Below are 26027 nucleotides of genomic sequence, written 5' to 3'. Positions count from 1 at the left end.
AGACTAAGGGGGGATATGATAGAGGTTTATAAAATCATGAGTGATGTTGAGAAAGTGGATAAGGAAAAGTTATTTACTTATTCCCATAATACAAGAACTAGGGGTCACCAAATGAAATTAATAAGCTGCAGGTTTAAAACAAATAAAAGGAAGTTCTTCTTCATGCAGCGCACAGTCAACTTGTGGAACTCCTTACCTAAGGAGGCTGTGAAGGCTAGGACTATAACAGGGTTTAAAAGAGAACTGGATAAATTCATGGTGGTTAAGTCCATAAAGGGCTAATAGCCAGGATGGGTAAAGAATGGGGTCCCTAGTCTCTGTTCGTCAGAGGATGGAGATGGATGGCAGGAGAGAGATCACTTGATCATTGCCTGTTAAGTTCACTCCCTGGGGGGCACCTGGCATTGGCCACTGTCGGTAGAAAGATACTTGGCTAGATGGATCTTTGGTCTGACCCAGTACGGCCGTTCTTATGTTCTTATGTTCTTTTGTTAAAGTATGCCCTGTATTGCATATGTATACACTAGGTTGCTCACTAACATGAACTGGTCTTGCTGGCTTTGATTTTTTCGTATTTTATTTTTTTGGAGTTAGAAAACTTCTTTTAGGAAAGAAGTGGGAGTTGAAAATATAGTAGTTCATGCTTAGTGTCTCTATCTCTTCTCTTGTGTGCTTCCCACCATTGGTCTGGGTGGATGGCAGCAGCATTCTGTCCTTCCACTTTAGTGAGTAGGGAGAGGGCTTATTAGCTTTGTCACTACATGGGCTGGATACTGATAGCTGAGAACTCCAGTATGCTCTGGTATACAGTGATAGAATGGAGAGGTTGGTATAGACAGCATTCTGTTTTCTCTGTGTAACCGTATGCAAAGCCAGTGGAAAGCTGAATACTGCTTCAGCAGACTCACAGCCTGGGAGCCACTGCCCTATAAGGAGACAGTCCAGTTACAGGGTAAGTTCTGGAGTGCTTACATGCAGAAAGGACAGATATATAGCCCTGTATTTTTCAAACTGATAATGTAGCATTTTAGGCGATAACTCCCATTAACCGTGCACAGCTTTTGAAAATGTATGGCTAAGATGATAAGAAAATAGCTATGTGAGGATGGCAGAATGAAGAACAATGGATAAACCTGAATAATAGAAGAGAATTAAAACAATAATTTTAAAAATACAAAGAAAGAATAGATAGAATAGACTGGATTCATAGATTCTAGGACTGGAAGAGACCTCGAGAGGTCATCGAGTCCAGTCCCTTGCCCTCATGGCAGGGCCAAATACTGTCTAGACCATCCCTGATAGACATTTATCTAACCTACTCTTAAATGCCTCCAGCAATGGAGATTCCACAACCTCCCTAGGCAATTTATTCCAGTGTTTAATCACCCTGACAGTTAGGAACTTTTTCCTAATGTCCAACCTAAACCTCCCTTGCTGCAGTTTAAATCCATTATTTCTTGTTCTATCCTTAGAGGCTAAGATGAACACTTTTTCTCCCTCCTCCTGATGACACCCTTTTAGATACCTGAAAACTGCTATCATGTCCCCTCTCAGTCGTCTCTTTTCCAAACTAAACAAACCCAATTCTTTCAGCCTTCCTTCGTAGGTCATGTTCTTAAGACCTTTAATCATTCTTCAAGTATCAGAGGGTAGCTGTGTTAGTCTGGATCTGTAAAACCAGCAAAGAATCCTGTGGCACCTTATAGACTTGTTGCTCTTCTCTGGATCCTCTCCAATTTCTCCACATCTTTCTTGAAATGTGGTGCCCAGAACTGGACACAATACTCCAGTTGAGGCCTAACCGGCGCAGAGTAAAGCGGAAGGATGACTTCTCGTGTCTTGTTCACAACACACCTGTTAATGCATCCCAGAATCACGTTTGCTTTTTTTGCAACAGCATCACACTGTTGACGCATGTTTAACTTGTGGTCCACTATAACCCCTAGATTCCTTTCTGCCATACTCCTTCCTAGACAGTCTCTTCCCATTCTGTATGTGTGAAACTGATTGTTCCTTCCTAAGTGGAGCACTTTGCATTTGTCGTTGTTAAACTTCATCCTGTTTACCTCAGACCGTTTCTCCAATTTGTCCAGATCATTTTGAATTATGACCCAGTCCTCCAAAGCAGTTGCAGTCCCTCCCAGTTTGGTATCATCTGCAAACTTAATAAGCATACTTTCTATATCTAAGTTGTTGATGAAGATATTGAACAGAGCTGGTCCCAAAACAGACCCCTGCGGAACCTCACTCGTTATACCTTTCCAGCGGGATTGGGAACCATTAATAACTACTCTCTGAGTACGGTTATCCAGTCAGTTATGCACCCACCTTATACTAACCCCATCCAAGTTGAATTTGCCTAGTTTATTGATAAGAATATCATGTGAGACCATATCAAATGCCTTACTAAAATCTAGGTATACCACCTCCACCGCTTCTCCTTTATCCACAAGACTCGTTATCCTATCAAAGAAAGCTATCAGATTTGTTCTTTGCAAATCCATGCTGGCTATTCCCTATCACCTTACCTATCACCTTACCACCTTCCAAGTGTTTGCAGGTGATTTCCTTAATTACTTGCTCCATTATCTTCCCTGGCACAGAAGCTAAACTAACTGGTCTGTAGTTTCCTGGGTTGTTTTTATTTCCTTTTTTATAGATGGGCACTATATTTGCCTTTTCCAGTCTTCTGGAATTTCTCCTGTCTCCCGTGATTTTCCAAAGATAATAGCTAGAAGCTAAGATATCTCCTCTATTAGCTCCTTGAGTATTCTAGAATGGATTTCATCAGGCCCTGGTGACTTGCAGGCTTCTAACTTTTCCAAGTGATTTTTAACTTGTTTTTTTTTTACTTTATCTTCTAAACCTACCGCTTTCCCACCAGCATTCACTATGTTAGGCATTCCTTCAAATTTCTCGGTGAAGACCGAAACAAAGAAGTCATTAAATATCATTGCCATTTCCAAGTTTCCTCTTATTGTTTCTCTGCCCTCGCTGAGCAGTGGGCCTACCCTGTCCTTGGTCTTCCTCCTGCTTCTAATGTATTGATAAAAAGTCTTCTTGTTTCCCTTTATTCCTGTAACTAGTTTGAGCTCATTTTGTGGCTTTGCCTTTCTAATCTTGCCCCTGCATTCCTGTGTTGTTTGCCTATATTCATCCTTTATAATTTGTCCTAGTTTCCATTTTTATATGATTCCTTTTTATTTTTTAGATCATACAAGATTTTGTGGTTAAGCCAAGGTGGTCTTTTGCCACATTTTCTATCTTTCCTACCCAGTGGAATAGCTTGCTTTTGGGCCCTTAACAGTGTCTCTGAAAAACTGTCAACTCTCCTCAGTTGTTTTTTCCCCTCAGTCTTGATTCCCATGGGACCTTACCTATCAGCTTTCCGAGCTTACAAAAATCCCCCTTCCTGAAATCCATTGTCTCTGTTTTACTGTAGTCCCTTCTACCCTTCCTTAGAATGGTGAACTCTATGATTTCATGATCACTTTCACCGAACCTGCCTTCCACTTTCAAATTCTCAACGAATTCCTCCCTATTTGTTAAAATCAAATCTAGAACAGCTTCCCCCCCATGTAGCTTTTTCAGCCTTCTGAAATAAAAAGTTGTCTGCAATGCAGTCCAAGAACTTATTGGATAGTCTGTACCCGCCGTGTTATTTTCCCAACATATATCTGGATAGTTGAAGTCCCCCATCACCACCAAATCTTGGGCTGTGGATGATTTTGTTAGTTGTTTAAAAAAAGCCTCATCCATCTCTTCCACCTGGTTAGGTGGCCTGTAGTAAACTGCTAGCATGACATCACCCTTGTTTTTTACTCCTTTTAGCCTAACCCAGAGACTCTCAACACTTCCGTCTCCTATGTCCATCTCCACCTCAGTCTAAACGTGTACATTTTTAATATATAAGATGACACCTCCTCCCTTTTCCCCCTGTCTATCCTTCCTGAGCAAGCTGTACCATCCACACCAACATTCCAATCGTGTATTATCCCACCAAGTTTCAGTGATGCCAACAATGTCATAGTTGTGTTTATTTATTAGCACTTCCAGTTCTTCCTGCTTATTACCCATACTTCTCGCATTTGTATATAGGCATCTAAGATACTGATTTGATCTTGCCTTCCAGTTTTGCCCTGACCCTCCTTTCTCTCTGCCATTATAGCCCATGCCCCCTCCTATTTCCGACCCATCTCCCAGGTCTCCATGTTCTCCACTTACCTGTGGGCTTTGCTCACCTGTTCCTGTTGAACCTAGTTTAAAGCCCTTTAAAAGACTAGTATGTCTTAAAAAATATATAAAATATTTGAAAGACTTGTATGTCTTGAATGGCATTCATTTAGTGCTGTACAACCCATTAGATTTTTTTTTTATTAACTTGTTTCATCTAGAAAAATCAAGATTATACACTGTGGGTGATTGTATTGCCTCTCCCATCTGGGTCCTTTAATAACTGAAAATATTTATGTAAAAATCTAAAATTAGATTTTTATAACTTTGTACACTTCCAACTCCTGTAATAGCTTAGGGCTCTGGTGCTAGATTTTTCTGAACTGATGGTCTCAGTGTTACTCCTGTGTTTTAGCATTTGTCAGTGATATAAATGACTACAGATGAAAAATAGCATTTTCTTTTTACTTCTGAGTGGCAATGTACCTCTCCCCCCTACACACACACACTTTTTGTATTAGATCTTAGAGCTCTTGGCACTTGACTAATAGCTTACCTGCACTGCTGGGGAGCAGAAGAAATGTTTTTCTCTCTTAAATCAATTTCTTACATATATTACGTTATACTCTTGTGACGGTGCTGCCTGTGGGAGCCAGCTGAGGTCACTCAGTCAGGGTGAACTGCAAACAAAACAGGGCAGACAAATCCCAAACGCTGGTGGTTATTCCAATACTTAGATTTACCAACCAGCACAAAACAGCTTTTATAGTACCTCACTAGTTACTTAGAAGTTTAAACCACGCAGTTCCCTTAAAGTGCCCAGCCTCAGGCCTCCGTCCAGACACACCTGTCAGATATGATGATGATTCCTGAAAATCTTATCTCATCATATAAAAGAAAAGGTTCTTCCAATCCCAAAGGATCAGCCACATACCCAGGTCCAATTATAACTTAGATCTTACCCAAAATATATGCTATAGCCAATTCTTATTAACTAAGCTAAAATTTATTAGAAAAGAAAAGAGAGAGAGTGTTGGTTGAAAGATCAATATACATACAAACTTGAATTCAATTCTTGAGGTTCAGATACATAGTAGAGGTGAGCCTGTAACAGCCAAAAGTCCTTTTAGAAATAGTCCATAGGTTATAGTCCAATGTCCATATTCAGGGTGGCTCCAGTCAATGACTGGGGATCTCAATCCTTGTGGTTTAAGATTTCCCCCTCTTGAAACCCAAAGCAGATCTGAGATGAAGAAGGATCGTGTCCCAGGCTTCTTATACATTTCCAGCAGCCTTTCGGCCTGAGAAAACAATAGGCTTAAGTCCTTCTCCTAAACATCCTGGCAATTAGCACAGAGTAATTTATCCATTAACAGTTCAGATACAGGTTACCAAAACCTTCAAAGAGACATATAGACAATAATACTATTTCATTCAAGTATCATCTTAAATGCTAATATTCCTTTTTTGATCTTTGAATTAAAACTATAGCAATAGACAAGACTTGTTTGCTGGCATCCCAAGACCTGAGCAAATACCTCCCCTTCTACCTCTAACAATGCAGACTTGCATTTTAAAGCTCTAGTCATTTACATATCTTGCTTCCCAGTTCTTACGGTTCACCCATGGGTCAGGTCAGTCGGTGAGGTTAGTTAATTAACTTTTTCTGGCCCTGTCACCTTTCAATGAGATGATATATTATACTCATAACGTCACAACTCTGTCTTCAGATTACTGTTAATTTGAGCAGGATTTTCTTTGGTGTTTTGCTTTATGCGCTTGATTTTATCCAGATCCAGATCAGCTGCTTATTGCACCAAAGCATAGAAGGGAAATATCCAGCTCAGTCATGTGTTAATTTGCAGATGTTGTGATTGGCCACAAATGGTAGATATTTAGGACATAAGGCTCCATGCGTCCCCTTACATCTGCACATGAAGCGGAGCTGGAATTTGGGCCCACATATGGGACTTGGGATTAGGCGTATGGAAGGAAAATTGCCATTTACAGTGTGCTTCCCTATCTCCACTTCCACTGAAGACCCTCTGGGGTTCAGGCTTTGCAACGCTGGATGGATACGGTGGAGGAGCTGGCTGGGTTCTTCCGGATTCTGCCTCTACTCTGTAAATAAGCTAAAATATCCAGATCGACCAAGACACTGTTTCCTCTTGGTTTCCTCTTTATATCACCCAAACACTTTTGCATGTAATGTCAAGAGGGACTATTCATATGCATTAAGTTAAGTACATGTTTAAGAGTTTACTGGCTGGGGATCTAAGGGTTTCTCTACATGAAGTTACTCAGGAATAACTCCATGTGTGGACATTCTTATGCTGGAACAAGAGTGCCATGTTCCTGTTTAACTTAACTTTGAAAGGTGTAAGGGTGCAAATGGTTTATCATGAATGGGTCGGGGGATGGCAGAAGAACATTGGGAGTGGGTGGTCACAGGTGGGGATGCCCTGTCACACCTATGGTAGGCTCAAGCATAGTGTATTGCAGGTGTTCCCTGCTTTTGTCCACAAGTTGTGGCCACTTCTTGAAGCAGGGTGGCCCATGCTACAAGTGTGGCATCAGTCTCTGAACAGTTAACAGAAGATAACACTATTCATAATTTGTCTGCGCCTTTAAATAAACAAACGAAACTCAAAGGCAACCACTTACTTGCAGTGCTTGAGGGCAAAGCCCTGACTGGGCACTGGGGTTCTGGGCTAGCACTGATGAACTCCTGCTCTGCCCCAATCCCACTCAGCACTGCTCCTGGGCCCTGAGAAGAGCCAGGCAAACCTGCTCACTAGGTTGCTGGCTCCCAATTAGTCACTGTCTCCTCCTGGCCCTTTTATCCTGGTCTGAGTGGGTTTCTTCAGCAGGGGGTATCCAGGCACCAACACCCCCAGCTGGGACCAGAAAATGCCTGATAGACTCCATCACAAGGGCTTTACAGGTCTGTGTAAATGATGCTAGTGACTGGGCCTGCTCGTTCCTGGTAGACCAGGGTCAGGAGGAGGGTGCAAAGGTGGCTTAAAGGCCCTGGAACTTTGTCTCCTTCTGGACTGAATAGAGTACAGCACAGAACCTCACCCAAGGTCTTTAACAAGTTCAAGTGGTCGTGGCCTCTGTTTTTATGTCCTGCGAGGTATAGATGACACCTACAGCATCCCATATGGTCCTAACATCATGATGGGGGTATTGAGTCTGTACTTCTCAGCAGGGAGCATGCCACATAGTGAGTCATCAACATCACTTTCTGCAGTATAGTAATTCCCAATAGTTTTCCCATCTAATTACTGATAGGAACTCAAGTTGTTGCAGGAGATCTATCAGATCATCACAGCTTAGGTGGTAATTCTATATAGAAAGATTAAATCTGGAGGCTTGACTTTTTCTGCACTTTGCATGGGTTTGTGGATGCTAGATTAGAAAAAAATACTTGGTCTTCCATTTACCTAATGCTTGTGTAAGGATCTGAAAAAAGGAATGAGACATCTGTGCTTCTTGATGCATATTATAAGAGCAAAGGCTGTGGAAAATTCATAAATTCTAGATACTGACACGTGGGATCCTGACAAGAGGCTGTGAAATAACAATCACATTTCAAAATATAAAAAATTATAAACACAACTGAATTACAGTAATCATTTTGTTTCCTAAACTGTATTAGATTGCTCAGCAGTCACAGCGGCTAGTCATGTTTCATTTCCAACTGACACTAACACATTTTAGAAGACAATGTATACTCACATTAACAGCGAATGGCTTTCATTCTTCAAAGAGATTATGCTGCTGAAAACAAATCAGATCAAACTGACCAACTGTAAACCTTTCCGCAAATTAACATTGTGCTTTTAAACCCACATTTTCCCATTAGTTCCCCTACCCAGGTGAACAAATCCCACATTTGTCCATAGTAGTATAAAGAAACTCTTTGAAAGGTGTGTATGCAGTAAAGAGGTTCTTTATACTACTATTCTTAATACTTTCTGCAAAAAGTTGAGAAAACAAGTACACCAGTATTTTAAAATATGTAATAATCTTGTAGTTTCTTATACATTTAAATAAATCTGCATGATTTAAACGATCCATATTCTTAGAGTGATAGTCCCTTTATCACTCTGGCATCTGTATCAATGATGTGCCACTGCCTTCTGCTGGAGAGCCATAATTCCCATGATAATTACACGGTAGAAATGCAGTAAATAGGATACTAATGCCAAAATTAACATCATATTGAACGTAAGGGAATGCAAAGACTAAAAATGATCTTTCCACCAAAGAAATGCAAATTCACTTTCACTTTAACATTCACAACTTACTTCCCTAACTTTTAAACCCAACAAGGTTCCTAAAAAGGGACAAGTATGAAAAAAAATAGTGAATACTTGAGTAATTCAGATACCTATTCATACAGAAGGTCTGGGGGAGGGAAATATTGAACATTTTCTCTTTAAAAGATATCCATAGTGCTTCTGCTAACCAGCTTTTTTGCCAGATCCCCTCAATAATAACATAATATGAAATGTCTAGTTTATATCCTTATTTTTTACACTGACTTGAAAGTTATTTGGAACAGGCAATAGCATTTTCGATTTTTGCAGACGATTGGGTATCTAATGTTTCGTAAGGCTTCAGTATCATTCATAATCATACTCTCTCTTGCATGTTTGTGGACAACAATGATAATTTAAAGCAAATATGATAAAAATTGCTAAATGAAACTCTTCTGTTGCTAGTTCCAGCACATTTTTATTATTCCTTTTGAACATGAGTTGAGCAATGAGTATGAATTTAGTAGACTTATGGATGTGAGTTTGGCACACTTAGCCCATGGATTTACATAATAGAGACAATTGAGGCTGGATTTTAGGACCTGATCCTGCACCATTAAAATCAATGGGAGCAGGATTGGAGCCTTAATGTCAAACATATCTTTAGATTGTACCAATACCATTACTGGGTTTAGTATTTGTTGTCTGTTTGTAGAGCAGCTGTTCCTGTGACTCACCTTCTGTGTAAACTGGAAGCAAAACTATATGGAAGCATTCTGTGATCATACTGAAAAGTGTACTTTTTTTGGAGTTTTAAAGTTTACTACTGTATGACATACAGTACAGATTTGGAAGCATACATTGTCTTCAGAATCAAAACTACTTCCATCAGGTAGACTTCAATAAAAAATACCTGTGCTATGAAAAAAGAAATTATAGATAAGAAAAAAGCTTATTGAGTAATCTAGTCTGTCCCCATCTGCAACAGCAGAGTTGTTCCTCACAATATGTATTTTTTAGTGTTTTGGTCAGTCCTGTTCTAAATGTGCCAAATGAAATAGTTCCTCTATTTATTTTGGGAGATTATTCCACATTGTCACAGTTCTCAGAGTCAGGAATTTTGAGTCCCTGCTCACTCCTGCACCCACATGGGGGCACATGACTCCTGCAGATCTCCCCTCCCAGGAGCACCACATAGTCATGCTTCTCATCTGATTTCTTGGGGGAGAAATCCTTTAAGAATGTCCCAATATTCACCAGAAAGGAATATCCAGCAGTACGTGGGGCCAGAAGGAAGGAGATATTACACCTCCTTGCAGAGCCAGAACTCCAGCAATCTCCTCTCCTTTCTCAGCTGCAGCAGGCAGCGACAGCTCCAGGCACTGAAGGCAGCCTGCCTGCCGTGCTTGGGGCAGCAAAAAAGCTAGAGCCGCCCCTGGCAGCAGCTGGGATAGCTTCAGCAGCCCAGTGATGTCAGCAGTTCCAGACTCTGCTGTTTGTGGGGATGGGATGTGAGCAGGCAACTTCACTGCCCTAGACCATATTGACATTACAGCATATGCTCCATAACTGAGGAGTGGAGTTTTGCTGTCTTGCGTCTGACACCTATGGAGACCAAAGCCTCCCCCTTGTACAGCATGCAGTGCAAGGTTTCAGGAGGATAGAGGCTTATGTAGAAATAGGACTAATAATGCTATAAAATGGGAGTGTACTAAATCTATATAAAAAGGGGGAAATAAATAAAATAGCAGGCAATGAGCTCAGCTTTATGTTTTCCCCCAAGAAAAGGATGTTGGGGGTGAACAGCCCAAATATTAAGGAAAACGGGGGTTTACGGTTGGGTTATTTTTTAATGAGGATTATAAAAGCACAAAATAAATGACTGAGAGTCATTCAGTTGTGCCACTGATGGCCTGTTCCTATTACTGTTGCCATAATCCTTTCTCTCTCTGCCCTCTATTGTTTGTTACACTCAGTTGTTGTTTCTCATTTTTAAGAAGAGTATAAGCTGCTGGGGCAGGAACCATGTCCACCTGTATGATTGTACACTATCTAGCACAATAAAGCCCAGATGCTGAGCACAACTATAATACACGTAATTAATTTGGGCCCCAACTGGGCAAAGATACGTAAGCACATTCCTAACTTTAAGTACATAAGTCACCCCATTAACTGTAATGGAACTACCCATGGTGTCCTAGAGTTTAAGGCCAGAAGAGGTCAGTAGATCATCTAGTCTGACCTCCTGTATATCACAGGCCACCAACACCAACCAGTATCCACACACTAAACCCAACTACTAAAATTAGACCAAAGTATTACAGCCCACTGGTGATTAGACTGTTGTGCACCACAGGCAGACAATAGAAGAGACCAAGGTGCACCAGTGCTCGAGGCCCCTGCTACGGCAGGGAAATGATTAGGTGAGATATTCCCAAATAATCCTGGCCAGTGACCTGCACCCATATGCTGCAGTGGAAGGCAAGAAATCCCCCAGATCATTGCCAGTCTTACCTGGGGGAAAAATCCTTCCTGACCTCACATATGGTGATCAGTTAGACCCTGAGCATGTGAGCAAGAACTAGCCAGCTAAGCACCTGGAGAGAGAATGCACTGTGTTTTTAAGTTAGGCATGTGCTTAAGTACCTTGTTGAATCAGAATTATATTTTTCCTTTCCTTAATGCCATTCCATTGACCATACATCTAAACAATTTTCTCACAGTTTGTTTGCAGCCTGCTATACTGTAAAACCTCCCCTTAAGTTCTTAAACAAACTATATATTTTTAGTTATTTTGGTCTTTCACTGTAGCCCCTTAATTATGCATTACATCTTAAATTGAGACACTTAATATTGCTTAACCAACCTGAGACAAGCTGCAAGATTTTACAGAGACTATGAGTATCTAATGATTCCCACTTGATACAGACTGGCTTGTATGGTTGTTTAGGTATTGGACTAAATTTACTGCTGGGAGTAGTGAGTGTAGCCTCCACTGACAGCTATTGACTGGCACCTACTTAGCACAGGAGTGAATTTGATTCAGTGTGTATATTATATTAACAATACATTAACTATGTTTCCAGAAACTAATTTTTAAGCATTTGAGTGCGTCTGAATAATTTTAGAATTAATTTTGATATGTTGTAACTAAATAGGTGCATAGAGTACACTGCAGTCTAATTTGCATTCATACCACCCTAAGTAATAATTCTTATTCTTTAGTCATTAAAAACTTAAAATACTTATGGAACTTTATATTCTGGCACTTCTCCCCCTAGAGTTGTCACTCCCTCAATTTAGTCATTAGCTTTCTGGTAACATCATTCCAGAACTGAACACATTAATTTGTTACCTCCCTGTGCTTCTGCATATATGCCCCAAGTGAATGACATTTCTGCATATGTGGTACAAAATCACATTTCCCTTGTTTTGTTTCTATACTGCATTTCAAACTTATATGCAGTTTATTGAATACTTTTGCCCTAGCTTTCTCTGAATGTTACAGCTTTCTGGATTTTTCCCTGCACTGAATCTGTGCTTCCAATTATTTTTACAAGCTGAATGTCATTTTATTTTTGCTTGCTGATATTTCCAACCCCTCTTGATCTCTATTATCTGTCTTCATTGCGTACATAGTGCAGCAGCTTGAAGTAAAATATTCTTTAGCCCTTTCTGCCAGATCATTAGCAAAGACTTTAAAAATGACCCATGTCAAACACTGATTTCTTATTGTGCCCTACTGCTAGAAAATCACCTTTCAGTTAGCTTTCAGTCCATCTGACAGTGCTCATGTGCAAGAAAATTTGAATTAATTTTCCAAGTAATATTTCCTAAAACACTGCATCAAATGCTTTATTAAAATCAAGATGTATTACCTTTGCTTTGTTCCCTTAGCTTGTTTACAACCTTCAGAGGAGTATAGAACTTGTTCTCTCATATGGAACCAGAGGAGCATAGTGACCTTGGAGTCAAAACCATGGTTTAGTGTCAAGAATAATGAATCGTTGACATTTTTCACCTGATTACAGGTTGTGGAAAGGGTCAGGCATTAGTGTCTTATGAGAAGACTAGCTATCTAATACAGAATGCCTGGTGCACCATGGTACCTGACATGTAATTTTTTTCTGTATATGTGCTTAAAAGGAAAAATCAAAGTGCAGGATTATGCGCCAAAACAATGTAGTGAATCTCACATATGCATGTTAAGCATTTGTCATTTAAGTAGTTTTTATGATGTTATTGGTTTATGTTCAGTAGTTGTACATATTTCCCATGCACTATTAATGTGCTGTCCAATAATATTCAGTAAATTGTGGATTTATGAACAGGGGGTATCATGAAGGTGCTGGTGTGACTGAATACCCCAGTGACAGAATCTACCGAAGGTTTGCTGGCAAAATGCACACAGCTGTTACGTTATGACGAGTTAGTGCCAAAGTGACGTTGCTACTATTTATTCAGTATGGAACTAATTTGGGATGCTTGTTCATCTTAGAGCAGCAAATAATTTTTAATATTTTGTAAAATACAATTTTAAAACCCAAATATTGTTAAACCTCTCATTTTTTCCTGTGGTATTAAAATTCCAGCAACAGAGACTTAATGTGGCATGACTAGCCTGAAGCAGGTGCCAAGCCTTTGCAAATGCTAATATGAGCCTGGTAGGACTCACCTTTGCAATTGACTGGAAAGATCTGCACACAGTGTATATACTATACTGGAGACTGCTTAACTGTATTTCCAGAAACAATTATATAAGTAATTCTGTGAATTGGTCCTTATTTTGATGCATTCTAATTCGTTAGAAGCATGTATCTTTATTCATTCATTACTGAAGATTCCCTGTGATTACAAATCCATAACTTATCATTAAGGCTTCATTTGTTTTACTCATGCCTGGCACCCTAAGAATCTGCAGGTTTATTACCTCTGCTGACCTTATCTTCGGTTCTCTTCCCAAGTCCATGAAATAATTCTTGAACTGTAAGATCTCTTGCTGCCTTTTCTTCCCCTTCCACACACACACACTCCTTTCCAGCCACACACACTTTGACTATAATTAGTGGGAAATTTCCAGCATTATTTATGATACTAGAAATCTTTGTTGTGATGTCATTTCGTCTGGAGGTAACAGCATATAATCTTTTTTTCTTTATCTGGGTCAGCTGTGACCCAGGTTTGAGTGTCAGGTCTGTTTTTTTACTACAGAGTCACTAACCAGGACTGCTTGCCTCTTCTTTTTTCTGTTACTATCTTTAGTGACAACTGATGTAAAACAGTTGATAGTTTTGAAGGAGGGATTTTCAAAAGCATTAATCACTGGCTTAATTTTGCTGTCATTGAAGTCATAGAGTCTAAGGACAGAAGGGACCACTGTTATCATCTACTCTGATCTCCTGCATAACAAGTCAGTGGGAATCTTGCCACTCACTTCCCTCGGAGCAGAGTTAGATTACTGTTTGAGTGTTTTTTGAAAATTCCATTTTGTATATTTATGATATTAGTAGATTATTTTCCTTGAAAAAATATTTAATATGCTTCCCTGTTTATCTTAAGCATTATACTGGACCACAAATAATGTTGTAATATAACTTTTAATTGTGCAGCTTTTTTTGCTTGCTAAATATTTATGTATTCATTTTTATGAATGAATAATACTGAAGAATGAGAACATATATTTGAGATTATAAAACTGATTTTGTGTTTTTAGATTAGCTATAAGTATACTCATCTATACCCGTCTAATTTTAAACCAGAGAGTTAGAGTCTCCTCTCATGCCAGTGTAAATCAAGAGTAAATCTTTTAAATAATGGAATTACATTTCTGTAAAATGTGTGTAACAGAGACAAAAATCCAGCCCTAAACTAACAGAACTGGTAAATAGAATGAAAAGAAGACAAAGAGGATGGAGAGATTTCGTCCCATTGTTTATGAAACAACACATTCCATTTATAAATTATCAGCTTCCAGAGTGATTTACTCCACTACAGACAGATGTAACATCTGGCTTAAAGTGTGGGATACTGATTCCATTTCAAAGGGTAAAGTAGCACCTGCGTATTTCAGTGGTAAGTAACTGTTTGAAACTGCACTAGAAAAAGCTTTCAAAAAGCTGAAGCATAATCCATCTAGCTAATTGTTAACGTTTTATTACTTCTACTCCTCCTCCACCACCTACAGGGTGGCCTTTGAATATTCCCACTTACGGGATGGTTTCCCAAAACTTCAGGACCTGGGGGAATGTGATCTCTTCTGGTGCCCCACAAAAGCCCTCTAACAGCCCTGGAAGTTTGGAACCGAGGTTATAAAAGGCTGTGCATCCCCCAACACTTTAGTCCCTTCCTTTCCACAGCTGGCTGCGCTTGTAAAGACCTTCTCCATGCCCGAAGTGATTTCTGGTGGATTTATATCCAAGAGTTTCCTCTTGTTCATTGTATTGTTAGAAATTAGAAGAGTTACGTGTTTTGTTCTTGCATTTCTTCAGCATTGGCAGAAGGTTTGGAGGTTGTTGTAACAGTGATATGTTCAGGAAGAGGAAGATGCTTATTTTAATGGCTGATCCTTGCTTTACAGTTGTCCTGAGTCCTCTCCCCAAATTCATATAAAAAGGGCTGTGTGAGTTTCACCTGAACTTGATTATTAGCTGTGGGGGAGGAGGTGTTTATTCTCATCTCGTTTTTAGTTTTTATCTGGATAGGATTAAGATATATAAGAAGTCACATAGGCTTTTTGTAAGGTAAATGTATGTAAATTAATGTGTGTATGTTAGCTAGACTGACAGTACCTGAGCATCTAAGAACTCACTTTACAAGGGCTAAAGTGGACTGTATGGTATGCTTCAATAATGGAGTTCTGTATGTATGTTTACTCTGCATAACATTCTTCACTTGTGTCATGGTATAAACCCCCACTCTGAACCTTAGCGTCCAAAAGATGGGGTACCAGCATTAATTCCTCTAAGCTCAATTATCAGCTTAGTACTTGTAGCGCTGCCACCAACCAGGAATTCCAGTGTCTGGTACACTCCGGTCCCCCCAAAACCTTGCCCGTGGACCCCCAAGACCCAGTCCCTTTGGATCTTAACACAAGGAAAGTAAACCCTTTCCCTCACCGTTGCCTCTCCCAGGCTTCCCCTCCCTGGGTTACCCTGGAAGATTACTGTGATTCAAACTCCTTGAATCTTAAAACAGAGAGGAAAATTCACCTTCCCCCCTTCCTTCTCTCTCCCCCTCCCAGACTCTCCCTGAGAGAGAAAGTAATCCTAACACAGAGAGAAAATTAACCTTTCTCTCCCCCTTCCCTCCTCTCTCCCCACCAATTCCCTGGTGGATCCAGACCCAGTCCCCTGGGGTCTTACCAGAATAAAAAAGCAATCAGGTTCTTAAACAAGAAAAACTTTTAATTAAAGAAAGAAAAAACAGTAAAAATTATTTTTGTAAATTTAAGATGGAATATGTTACAGGGTCTTTTAGCTATACACACTGGGAATACCCTCCCAGCCTAAGTATACAAGTACAAATTAAAATCCTTTCAGCAAAATACATATTTGAATTTCTTCCAGCCAAATACACATTTGCAAATAAAGAAAACAAGCATAAGCCTAACTTGCCTTATATACCTAGTACTTACTATTTTGAATCTATAAGAACCTGTATCAGGGAGATTGGAGAAAAAACCTGTTTGCCTGTCTGGTCACTCTCAGAACCCAGAGAGAACAACAACCAACTTCGACAGCACACACAAAAACTTCCGTCCCTCAAGATTTGAAAGTATCCTGTTCCCTGATTGGTCTTCTGGTCAGGTGACAGCCAGGCTCACTGATTTTGTTAACTCTTTACAGGCAAAAAGACATGAAGTACTTCTGTTCTATTAACTCTTAACTATCCGTTTATGACACGCCCCCCAAATCGCTGACAGTGTGGAACCACACTGGCAGTGATTTCTCCCTAGAACTCTAGAATAAACAGATCAATAAACACATACACCTTTACATATACTACTAACTATGTAAAACTACAAGATTTTTTACATTGTAAGGACAATTTTTAACCAGTTGATTTTGGGAAACTTTCACGGGAGAGTGCATTAACTCCTTGATCTATTGCCGCTGCAGACGTTCCCGGGTTGTGGAGAGGTTCACCTCATCCACGCCACCGTCACTTTTCCCTTCATAGTAGACACCGTCAGGCCACTTAGCGTCATCTTATTCCTGGGCTGTAAACTGACAAACCTGTAAGTCTTTGGAGTAAAAGGGCTTGAGAGAATTAACACGGTACACTCTGGGTTTTAGGGAGGAATTGGGAAATGCTATGAGGTAGTTAACAGTTCCCAGGCGCTCTTGGACCGTGAATGGCCCTTCCCATGATGCTTCCATCTTATGGGCCTGTTGCGCCTTCAAGACCATAACCTGGTCTCCTACCTTGAAGGAACACTCTCTGGTATGTCTATCATACCAGGCCTTTTGCTCTTTTTGAGCATCCTTTAGGTTTTTTTTAGCAAGGGCTAAAGAGTGTTGGAGGGTGTTTTGTAGGTTGCTTACAAAGTCCAGAATGTTAGTTCCTGGAGAGGGTGTAAACCCTTCCCTATGCTGCTTCACCAGCTGTAATGGCCCTTTTACCTCGTGGCCATACACAAGCTCAAACGGTGAAAACCCTAAACTGGGATGTGGTACAGCCCTGTAGGCAAAGAGCAACTGCTGCAACACTAGGTCCCAGTCATTGGAGTGTTCATTCACGAATTTACGTATCATGGCCCCCAAAGTTCCATTAAACCTTTCCACCAGGCCATTGGTTTGATGGTGGTATGGGGTGGCAACTAAGTGATTCACCCCATGAGTCTCCCACAGTTCTTTCATGGTCCCGGCCAGGAAATTAGTCCCTGAATCCGTAAGGATGTTGGAGGGTCAACTTACCCTGGCAAAAATGTTTATTAGGGCCTGGCACACAGGTTTAGGCCTGGTGTTGCCTAGAGCTACTGCTTCCGGCCATAAGGTAGCAAAGTCCACGAAAGTCAGTATGTACTGCTTTCCTCTGGGTGATATTTTTGGGAAAGGACCCAGAATATCCACAGCTACTCGCTGAAATGGGACCTCAATTATGGGGAGTGGCTAGAGAGGGGCCTTGACCTGGTCTTGGGGCTTTTCCACTTTTTGGCACACCTCACAAGACCTGACATACTTGGCAACATCCTTGCCCATCCCCTCCCAATGGAAGGACTTCCCCAACCGGTCTTTGGTTCTGTTCACCCCAGCATGGCCACTGGGTTGATCATGGGCTAAGCTTAAGAGCTTCCCCCGGTATTTAGTTGGAACCACCAACTGTTTTTGTGGATGCCAGTTTTCTCAGTGTCCACCAGAAAGAGTCTCCTTATATAAAAGCCCTTGTTTTATAACAAACCGGGATCGGTTAGAAGAGCTGAGAGGCGGTGGGGTGCTCCGTGCCACCGCCCAAGCTTTCTGCAGGCTGTCATCTGCTTCCTGCTCAGTCTGGAACTGTTTCCTGGAGGCTGGAGGCACCAGCTCTTCCTTAGACTGTGGACTTGGGCTTGGTCCCTCTGGAAGCCATGTAGGTGATGGGGTTGTTTTCGTGGCTGGTGAACCGCTCTCCGCTGGTGCACCAGGTGGTATTTCAGGCTCTGGCTGAGCCTCTTGGGTATGGTGGTCTGCTGCTTCTGCCAGTTCAGGCTCACTGGCGCCCTCTGGCGTTGGGGTTGAAGATGCGTTTGCAAACGCTGGCGTCAGTGCTGGCAATGGTTCTGGTGCTGGTTGCGTTTCCAGGTCCAGGTCTGGGACTGGAGGTACTGTGGCTGTTGCAGTCGTTGGCAGGGGATCCGGGTCCACTACCTCTTTCTGGGTCTCTACTAACACAGACGGGGCCTCTGTGGACGGTTCAGGAACAGGGATGGGTCTGGAGGCTTGCCTGGCTTGGCTCCGTGTAACCATTCCCACCCTCTTGGCCTGCTTTACCTGGTTGGCCAAGTCTTCCCCCAGTAGCATGGGGATGGGATAATTGTCATAGACTGCAAAAGTCCACATTCCTGACCAGCCTTTGTACTGGACAGGCAGTTCAGCTGTAGGCAAGTCTACAGCTTGTGACATGAAGTGGTAAATTGTTACTTGGACCTTTGGGTTGATGAATTTGGGGTCCGCTAAGGATTGGTGGATAGCTGACACTTGTGCCCCGATGCCTCTCCACGCGACAACCTTCTTTCCGCCCACTCTTAAAATTTCCCTTCGCTCCAAAGGTATTTGAGAGGCATCTGGGCCTGGGGATCTTTGGTGTGATGGTGGTGTAATGAACTGCACTCGGTTGGGGTTCTTTGGGCAGTTGGCCTTTATATGTCCCAGTTCATTACACTTAAAGCATCGCCCAGCTGACTGGTCTCTGGGCCGAGGTGGGTTACTGGAGATTGGTGAGGTGAGAGAATAGGGCGTTGGCGGCTTTCCTTGGGTTGTAGGTGGGGTCTTGGATTGCCCTCGGGTATAGGGTTTATTGTCGGTGTGACCCCTGTGATATTCGCTCCCCTTGATAGTAGCTTTTTTCTTTTCTGCCACTTCCACCCATTTGGCTCCAATCTCCCCCGCCTCAGTTACCATTTTGGGCTTCCCATCTAGAATGTACCTTTCTATTTCCTCAGGAACACCCTCTAAGAACTGTTCCAATTGTATTAGGAGGTGCATGTCATCCAGAGATTTAACATTGGCTCCTGATATCCAGGCATTATAATTCTTTCCAATGTGGTAGGCGTATCGGGTGAATGACACATCTGGTTTCCACCTTAGGGCTCTGAACCTCCAATGGGCATGCTCAAGTGTTAGCCCCATTCTGATTCTGGCCTTGGTTTGGAAAAGTTTATAATCGTTCATGTTCTTCTTAGGCATTTCAGCCGCCACCTCTGCTAAGGGTCCAGTGAGCAGTGGCCTCAGCTCTATCATGTACTGGTCTTCAGTGATGCTGTACCCATGGCAGGTCCTTTCAGAATTTTCTAGGAAGGCCTCAGTGTCATCATCTGCCTTGTAGGTGGGAAATTTCTTGGGATGTGGAACAATAACTGGCGAAGGGTTGCTAGGATCAGCTGTGTTCTTCTGCTTAGCCTGTTTTAATGCCAGGGCCTGCTGGTGGGCTTCCCTCTGGAGTTCTGTCAGTCTTCTGTGGGTTGCCTCTTTGTCTTCTCGTTCTCTTTTGTGAGTCGCCTCTCTTTCTCTTTCCCTCTCTTCCTTCTCTCTTTCCCTCTCTTCCCTCTGTCTTTCTTTTATCTCCAGCTCTCTCCTGTGGGCACCCTCTCTTTCTCTTTCTCTCAGCTCCATTTCTTTTTCTCTCAGTTCCATCTCTTTTTGTTTTATTTCTAGTTTTTTTTTGTTTCTTTTCCATGTCTCGCTTGTGGTCTGCGTCTTTGATTTGGTTCTCTGTCTCCAGTTTTGCCCGTTCCTGTTTCAGGGTGTCCTTGGTAGTCATGGTTTCTGCTTTCTTGTGTTGGGGTGCCCTCTGGTGTTTACTGTCTGAAATGCTGCTTTTCTGTTGCCTTCTTCGGATTGCTTAGCAACAGAGTCTTTTTTTTAACTCCTTCTACCTAGCTATTCCAGACAAAGTTAGAAAGAAAAAAAACCATTCATTTGCAAATGTGTTTTGCTGGTGTAGGGTAACTCACAACTGGAGTCCCTTTGTTTAACAAAGATCTTTTTTAAACCCTAATGCCTTTGCCTTCAGAGTACTCAGAAGGGAGAGACCAAAAAACACTTGCAGACCTTTGCTTTTAAAACAATTTCCTCTAGCCTGCTTTACACACAGCCAGCAGGGAAAGAAAAAGAAAAAATCTTACTGGCTTTTGCTTCTAAACCCAAACCTCTCAATCTGCCTGCAGATAGCTAACAGGGAGAGAAATAAAAACGTCACTGGCTTTTTGACTTCTATCTATCTATCTATCTATCCCACCGCTGCACACCATGTAATGGTATAAACCTCCACTCTGAACCTTAGCGTCCAAAAGATGGGGTACCAGCATGAATTTCTCTAAGCTCAATTATCAGCTTAGTACTTGTAGCGCTGCCACCAACCAGGAATTCCAGTGCCTGGTACACTGCGGTCCCCCCAAAACCTTGCCCGGGGACCCCCAAGACCCAGTCCCTCTGGATCTTAACACAAGGAAAGTAAACCCTTTCCCTCACCATTGCCTCTCCCAGGCTTCCCCTCCCTGGATTACCCTGGAAGATTACTGTGATTCAAACTCCTTGAATCTTAAAACAGAGAGGAAAATTCACCTTCCCCCCTTCCTTCTCTCTCCCCCTCCCAGACTCTCCCTGAGAGAGAAAGTAATCCTAACACAGAGAGAAAATTAACCTTTCTCTCCCCCTTCCCTCCTCTCTCCCCACCAATTCCCTGGTGGATCCAGACCCAGTCCCCTGGGGTCTTACCAGAATAAAAAAACAATCAGGTTCTTAAACAAGAAAAACTTTTAATTAAAGAAAGAAAAAACAGTAAAAATTATTTTTGTAAATTTAAGATGGAATATGTTACAGGGTCTTTTAGCTATACACACTGGGAATACCCTCCCAGCCTAAGTATACAAGTACAAATTAAAATCCTTTCAGCAAAATACATATTTGAATTTCTTCCAGCCAAATACACATTTGCAAATAAAGAAAACAAACATAAGCCTAACTTGCCTTATATACCTAGTACTTACTATTTTGAATCTATAAGAACTTGTATCAGGGAGATTGGAGAAAAACCTGGTTGCACGTCTGGTCACTCTCAGAACCCAGAGAGAACAACAACCAAATTCTAACAGCACACACAAAAACTTCCGTCCCTCAAGATTTGAAAGTATCCTGTCCCCTGATTGGTCCTCTGGTCAGGTGACAGCCAGGCTCACTCATCTTGTTAACCCTTTACAGGCAAAAGAGACATGAAGTATTTCTGTTCTATTAACTCTTAACTATCCGTTTATGACAACTTGACATCTAGCTCTGATCCTTACTTTGGGAAGGCAGTTCTGCAATTTTTGTTTAAGTAATACTCATAGGTCCACCTTCCTGGGTGTTGTGCATAACTGGAAATGTGTAGAAGAAGAAAGGTTACTCACTGATAATTGAAGTTCTTTTTGAGTGTTGTCTCTGTATAGTCACACTAGTTTCCTCATGTCCTCAGAGTTCTGTTCTCATACTTCTGTTTTAGCAGAGAGAACTCTGTCAGTTAGGAGTGGAAGTTAGACAAGTCAAAAGTCTTCTATGCATGGAAATGGGAAACAAGAAACTTCTATTTGTACCAGGGAACTATTTGCATTTTTCTGAATGTAGAGAAAAACAATGTAAACAGTATAATTGACTTACATTCAGCAGAAATTGAATTGCAGAACAATTGGCTCAGCCATGAGAATGTGATAGGACAGTGGGAACTGAACCAGGAAATACTTTATCAGATTGCCAAAACATAGTATATATAGTGGGAAGTTTAAAGAGTATATTTTTATGTCTTTCTTTCCATTTCTTTCTCCACTGGAACAAAACTTTAAGAATTTTCTATAGGTTTTTGAATTGTATGTAACTGGGAGTTGTAAAAGAAAACAAACTAGAAAGAAAAAATACTCCAAGGTTAAAAGTGTAATAATCTAAGAGATACTAAAAGAGTTAATCTGCTCTGTGGGAATCTGCTTTTTTGGATGTGTCATTAAACTATTTTTTTCCCCAGGTCGAAAGTTTAAAAAGTTTAACAAAGTCAAAGTTGTGAGGACACTAGATATTGTTGCACTCCAGCAGCCAGTGGCCCTTCCAGATGAAAGCCAAGCTCTAACCCAGAGGATATCCTTTTCACCAAATCAAGAAGTACAGTTTGTTCCCCCACTGATCAGCATTTTACAGGGCATTGAGCCGGAAGTGGTCTATGCAGGTTATGACAACACACAACCTGAAACCCCAAGTGCTTTGCTGACCAGTTTGAATCAATTATGTGAGAGGCAACTCCTTTGTGTAGTCAAATGGTCTAAATCACTACCAGGTAATAACATCTTTCTATACATAGTTATGCTAACATATATCATCAAGCTAATTATTTAAAGAGTATTTAGTCTGTTTATTGGCTGTGCACTAAAACCAGGTATATACAGAAATGTACTATATAATAAATTGAATGCATAATAATTGAATCCTTGATAAAGAAATGTAATTGAATACATAATAACACTACCAATTCACCAAAAGAGTATAAAATTGGACTTTCTGAGTACCAGAGAGATATTTTTAGCAGACATTAGACATTAGAGCCTTCTTAAATGAATTCCTCTAAATGAGCAGATGTGGTGTTTTTTTTAACATGCTTTTACTTTGTATTCTTTAGGTGTAAGAATATTTAAACAGATTTTTATTGTATGTTTATCTTATTGTAGTTAGGATAATTTAAAAAAATAACATGGGAAAACCGAGAGCAACACAGTTTGGTGTTACAAGACTAAAGAGATATTAGGTTTAAAGAGATTAGACGAATGCTCCAATGTCACTGAATATGGAAGGATCCAGTGACCAATGGAGTAGTACAGATTCAACAAAAGTGCAACTTGTACCTTTTTCAGAAATTGGGTTAGTTAAAAAAAGAACTATTTTAAAAGCTATTTTAAATGAAAAATATGATCAGTGTTTTATGCAGTGTAGATGTAGCTGTGTCAGTCTTAGGATATTAGAGAGACAAAATGGGTGAGGTAATATCTTTCAAGCCACACAGAGCTCTTCAGGGATTCCAAGCATCACAAAAAAATGCAAGAAGAACAGATTGTTTAGCATAGGTAGTTAGCAAATATTGTAAGGGACCTTTCAAGGTAGAGTGGCCTGGTAACGCCTCTGCAGTCATAGAACTAAAAGAGGGGAGTTAGTGGGTTACATATTGTTGTAAAAAGACATAAATCCAGTGTCTTTGTTCAGTCCATGATTTTTAGTGTCTAGCAGAGTTATGAATTTAAGCTCCCAAGGTCATATTTTGAAACTGTTGTGCAGTTTTCCTTAGAGGATGAGGACTGATGGGTCAGATATAGAGTGATTACTTTGTGAAAAGTGTTCAAGCACTGGTGATGGGGTGTTTTTGTCTTTTATCATTTTCTTCCAAAAGAACAGGAGTATTTGTGGCACCTTGGAGACTAACATTTATTTGAGCATAAGCTTTTGTGGGCTACAGCCCACTTAATCAGTGTAGCCCATGAAAGCTTATGCTCAAATAAATTTGTTAGTCTCTAAGGTGCCACAAGTACTCCTGTTCTTTTTGCAGATACAGACTAACACGGCTGCTACTCTGAAACCTAGCATTTTCTTGTGTGAGTTCATTTGAGAGCGTAGTGATTGTCTGGTTTCACCCACATGGGTGTTACTGGGGCATTTAGTGCCCTGGATGAGGTACCCCATATATTGTGGTAGGCATGTGTAGGATCCAGGTGTGGCTCAAAAGCTTGTCTCGTTCACCAACAGAAGTTGATCCAATAACAGATATTTTTTCCCCCATCTCATCTCTTCAGTGTTTTGTGTCAGTTTTTGAGATTGCTTTGTATGGAGATGTAGGAGAATATTTGGCACTTTTGCAGTTGTGTATTTATCTAGCTTCCTTGTAAATCTTATATGCAGCTATGTTTGGAATTTAGTATTCTACGCAGTTGAGATTGGGAAGTCTATAGCAGGATCACCATACTTGCTCATTTCAGAATGAACTCAGTCCCAACTTCCTGCTTTTCATCATACTCTCCCTTCCCCACTTCCTTTTGAATAAATATTTTGATCTCCTGAACTCTCTTATATCTTCTGTCATCATTTGACATATCTGGTCATTTAAATCTTTATAAATTGTACACACTTGAAGGAGTATTATACAAAAGAGGCATTCTCTGCCTGTAGACTGCGGCTATAAAAATGGCTATTGCATAATTTGAATATGCCAACATTTAAAAATCTATATTCGATGCCTCAGCGAGCCACTTCCTAAACATACTTTGTTGCTAGCATTAAAACATATTCATGGGAACAGGAAAAAGGAATATAGTTTATTATTGATCTGTGCTAAAGTAATAATTATAAACAATGTCAGATCAATCCTCCCCTCACTCTTCTCACACATCCCAAAATATCCTTTACTTCTGTAAAAATATCTATAGTATAAATACCACCACTTGTCTTAAAAAGGACAAGTTTTAGGACCTGATACAACAACACCAACTGAAATCAAGGGGAGTCCTTCCATTGGCATCTGTCTGCTTTGAATCAGGCCCTAAGAAAACTATTCACTCCCAGACCTAAAAGGTATAAATGGTGAAAAAGACTCTGTAACCCAATATTATTCTGAGATGCTGATAAACAGACCTGCAGAACCTTCAAACATTAATGAAGAGTTTTTATTGAAGATTTGCTTATTGTGAGTTCAGTCAAAAAAGAGGACAAGAAAAGACAAGCTTAGGGAACATTATGTGGAATTAAATGTCTTTGTGACTAATACGAAAGAAAACTAAATGAAATGGGGAGAGCAGGACAGAAAAGAAAAATAGAAAATATTCCTGTCATTGGAACTGAGGTGGCCTGTGACCGCAATGCCATTTATGCTAATTAAAGCTATGTCAGTCTCATCAAATTGTTCTAAGGAATGAAAAAAAGCTGGAGTGAAAATACGAAAATTTCCCATGTAAGACTCGTCCTCCATTTTTGCTATTTTCTTTCCTGTAGTTTGGCTACATTCACCTACTTTACCAACTTAATATAGTTGCAAGCCTAGATGTAAATTGAAGAATATAAAATTTGTTTAATTAGAATGAGAGGAAACTTTAATAACTCTTTTTCATACAAAGTATATAAACATCCAATGTACATTTGTTCACATTAGTGAGGAAACAATTTTTTTTGTGATACTGACCTTATTGTGACATGCTGTAATATTTTCCTATTCCTAAAATATAATACTAAGATGAACTGCCATCTCATCATGTAAGTATTTCCTTTATAATGTAAAACGCTGTATATGGCATGAGAAGTCAGAACAGAGCCCATAATGTGACGGACTGCCGAATCTATTTGGTAGACAGGGCAGTAGGTTACTCCCGTACTGCTCCGTGCTTTGCATAAGTCACTGTTATCCAACACTCAAAGAATACCACTACATTTCACTAAAATATAAATTCTGTTGTAGAATGCAGCCACAAAGAGGTTAACGGAGATTGTACAGGCAGCTACCCGTACACTTACTGAAAATATATTTTAATTTGTCAAACAAAAGTGCCGTAGCTGATAATAATTTTGAGTAGAAATAGGAGCTCATATTTACTGAACTGTTAAAGATAGTGGACCATTAGTGTTGTTGGAAATGCTGGTATAAATTATATGTTGAGTGAAGTTTTGAGCTTCTAGGTCCTGTAATGAGAGGCACCTTGAAAGTTTTCAGGATTATTGCCTTTTATGCAGTAAGCTTAGCGAATCACAGTCATAAATGGGAATTTGATGTTGGTTTTCGCTTCTTTGTTTAAACACTACTGACTGGTCCAAACACAGACTTTTACTATTTCATACAAAAATCTATATTATTAAGTGACAGTTACAAAGTTAATCAGTTAGTAGTCAAGAAATGTCAAAG

General features: G+C 40.5%; 1 protein-coding gene across 1 annotated transcript in view; it reads left to right on the top strand.

Moving 5' to 3' along the window:
• PGR (progesterone receptor) overlaps positions 1-26027 on the top strand; it is a 68944-nt gene that overhangs the window by 28562 nt on the left and 14355 nt on the right. The window contains exon 4 of the mRNA XM_030560119.1: positions 22128-22433. Within this exon, the coding sequence (XP_030415979.1) occupies positions 22128-22433 (306 nt within the window). The remainder of the gene's footprint in view (positions 1-22127; positions 22434-26027) is intronic.

This window comes from Gopherus evgoodei, chromosome 1, assembly GCF_007399415.2.
Source record: "Gopherus evgoodei ecotype Sinaloan lineage chromosome 1, rGopEvg1_v1.p, whole genome shotgun sequence".
Lineage (NCBI taxonomy): Eukaryota > Metazoa > Chordata > Testudines > Testudinidae > Gopherus > Gopherus evgoodei.
Note: the sequence above shows the minus strand (reverse complement) of the source record. Positions and strands in the feature narration are given on the sequence as shown.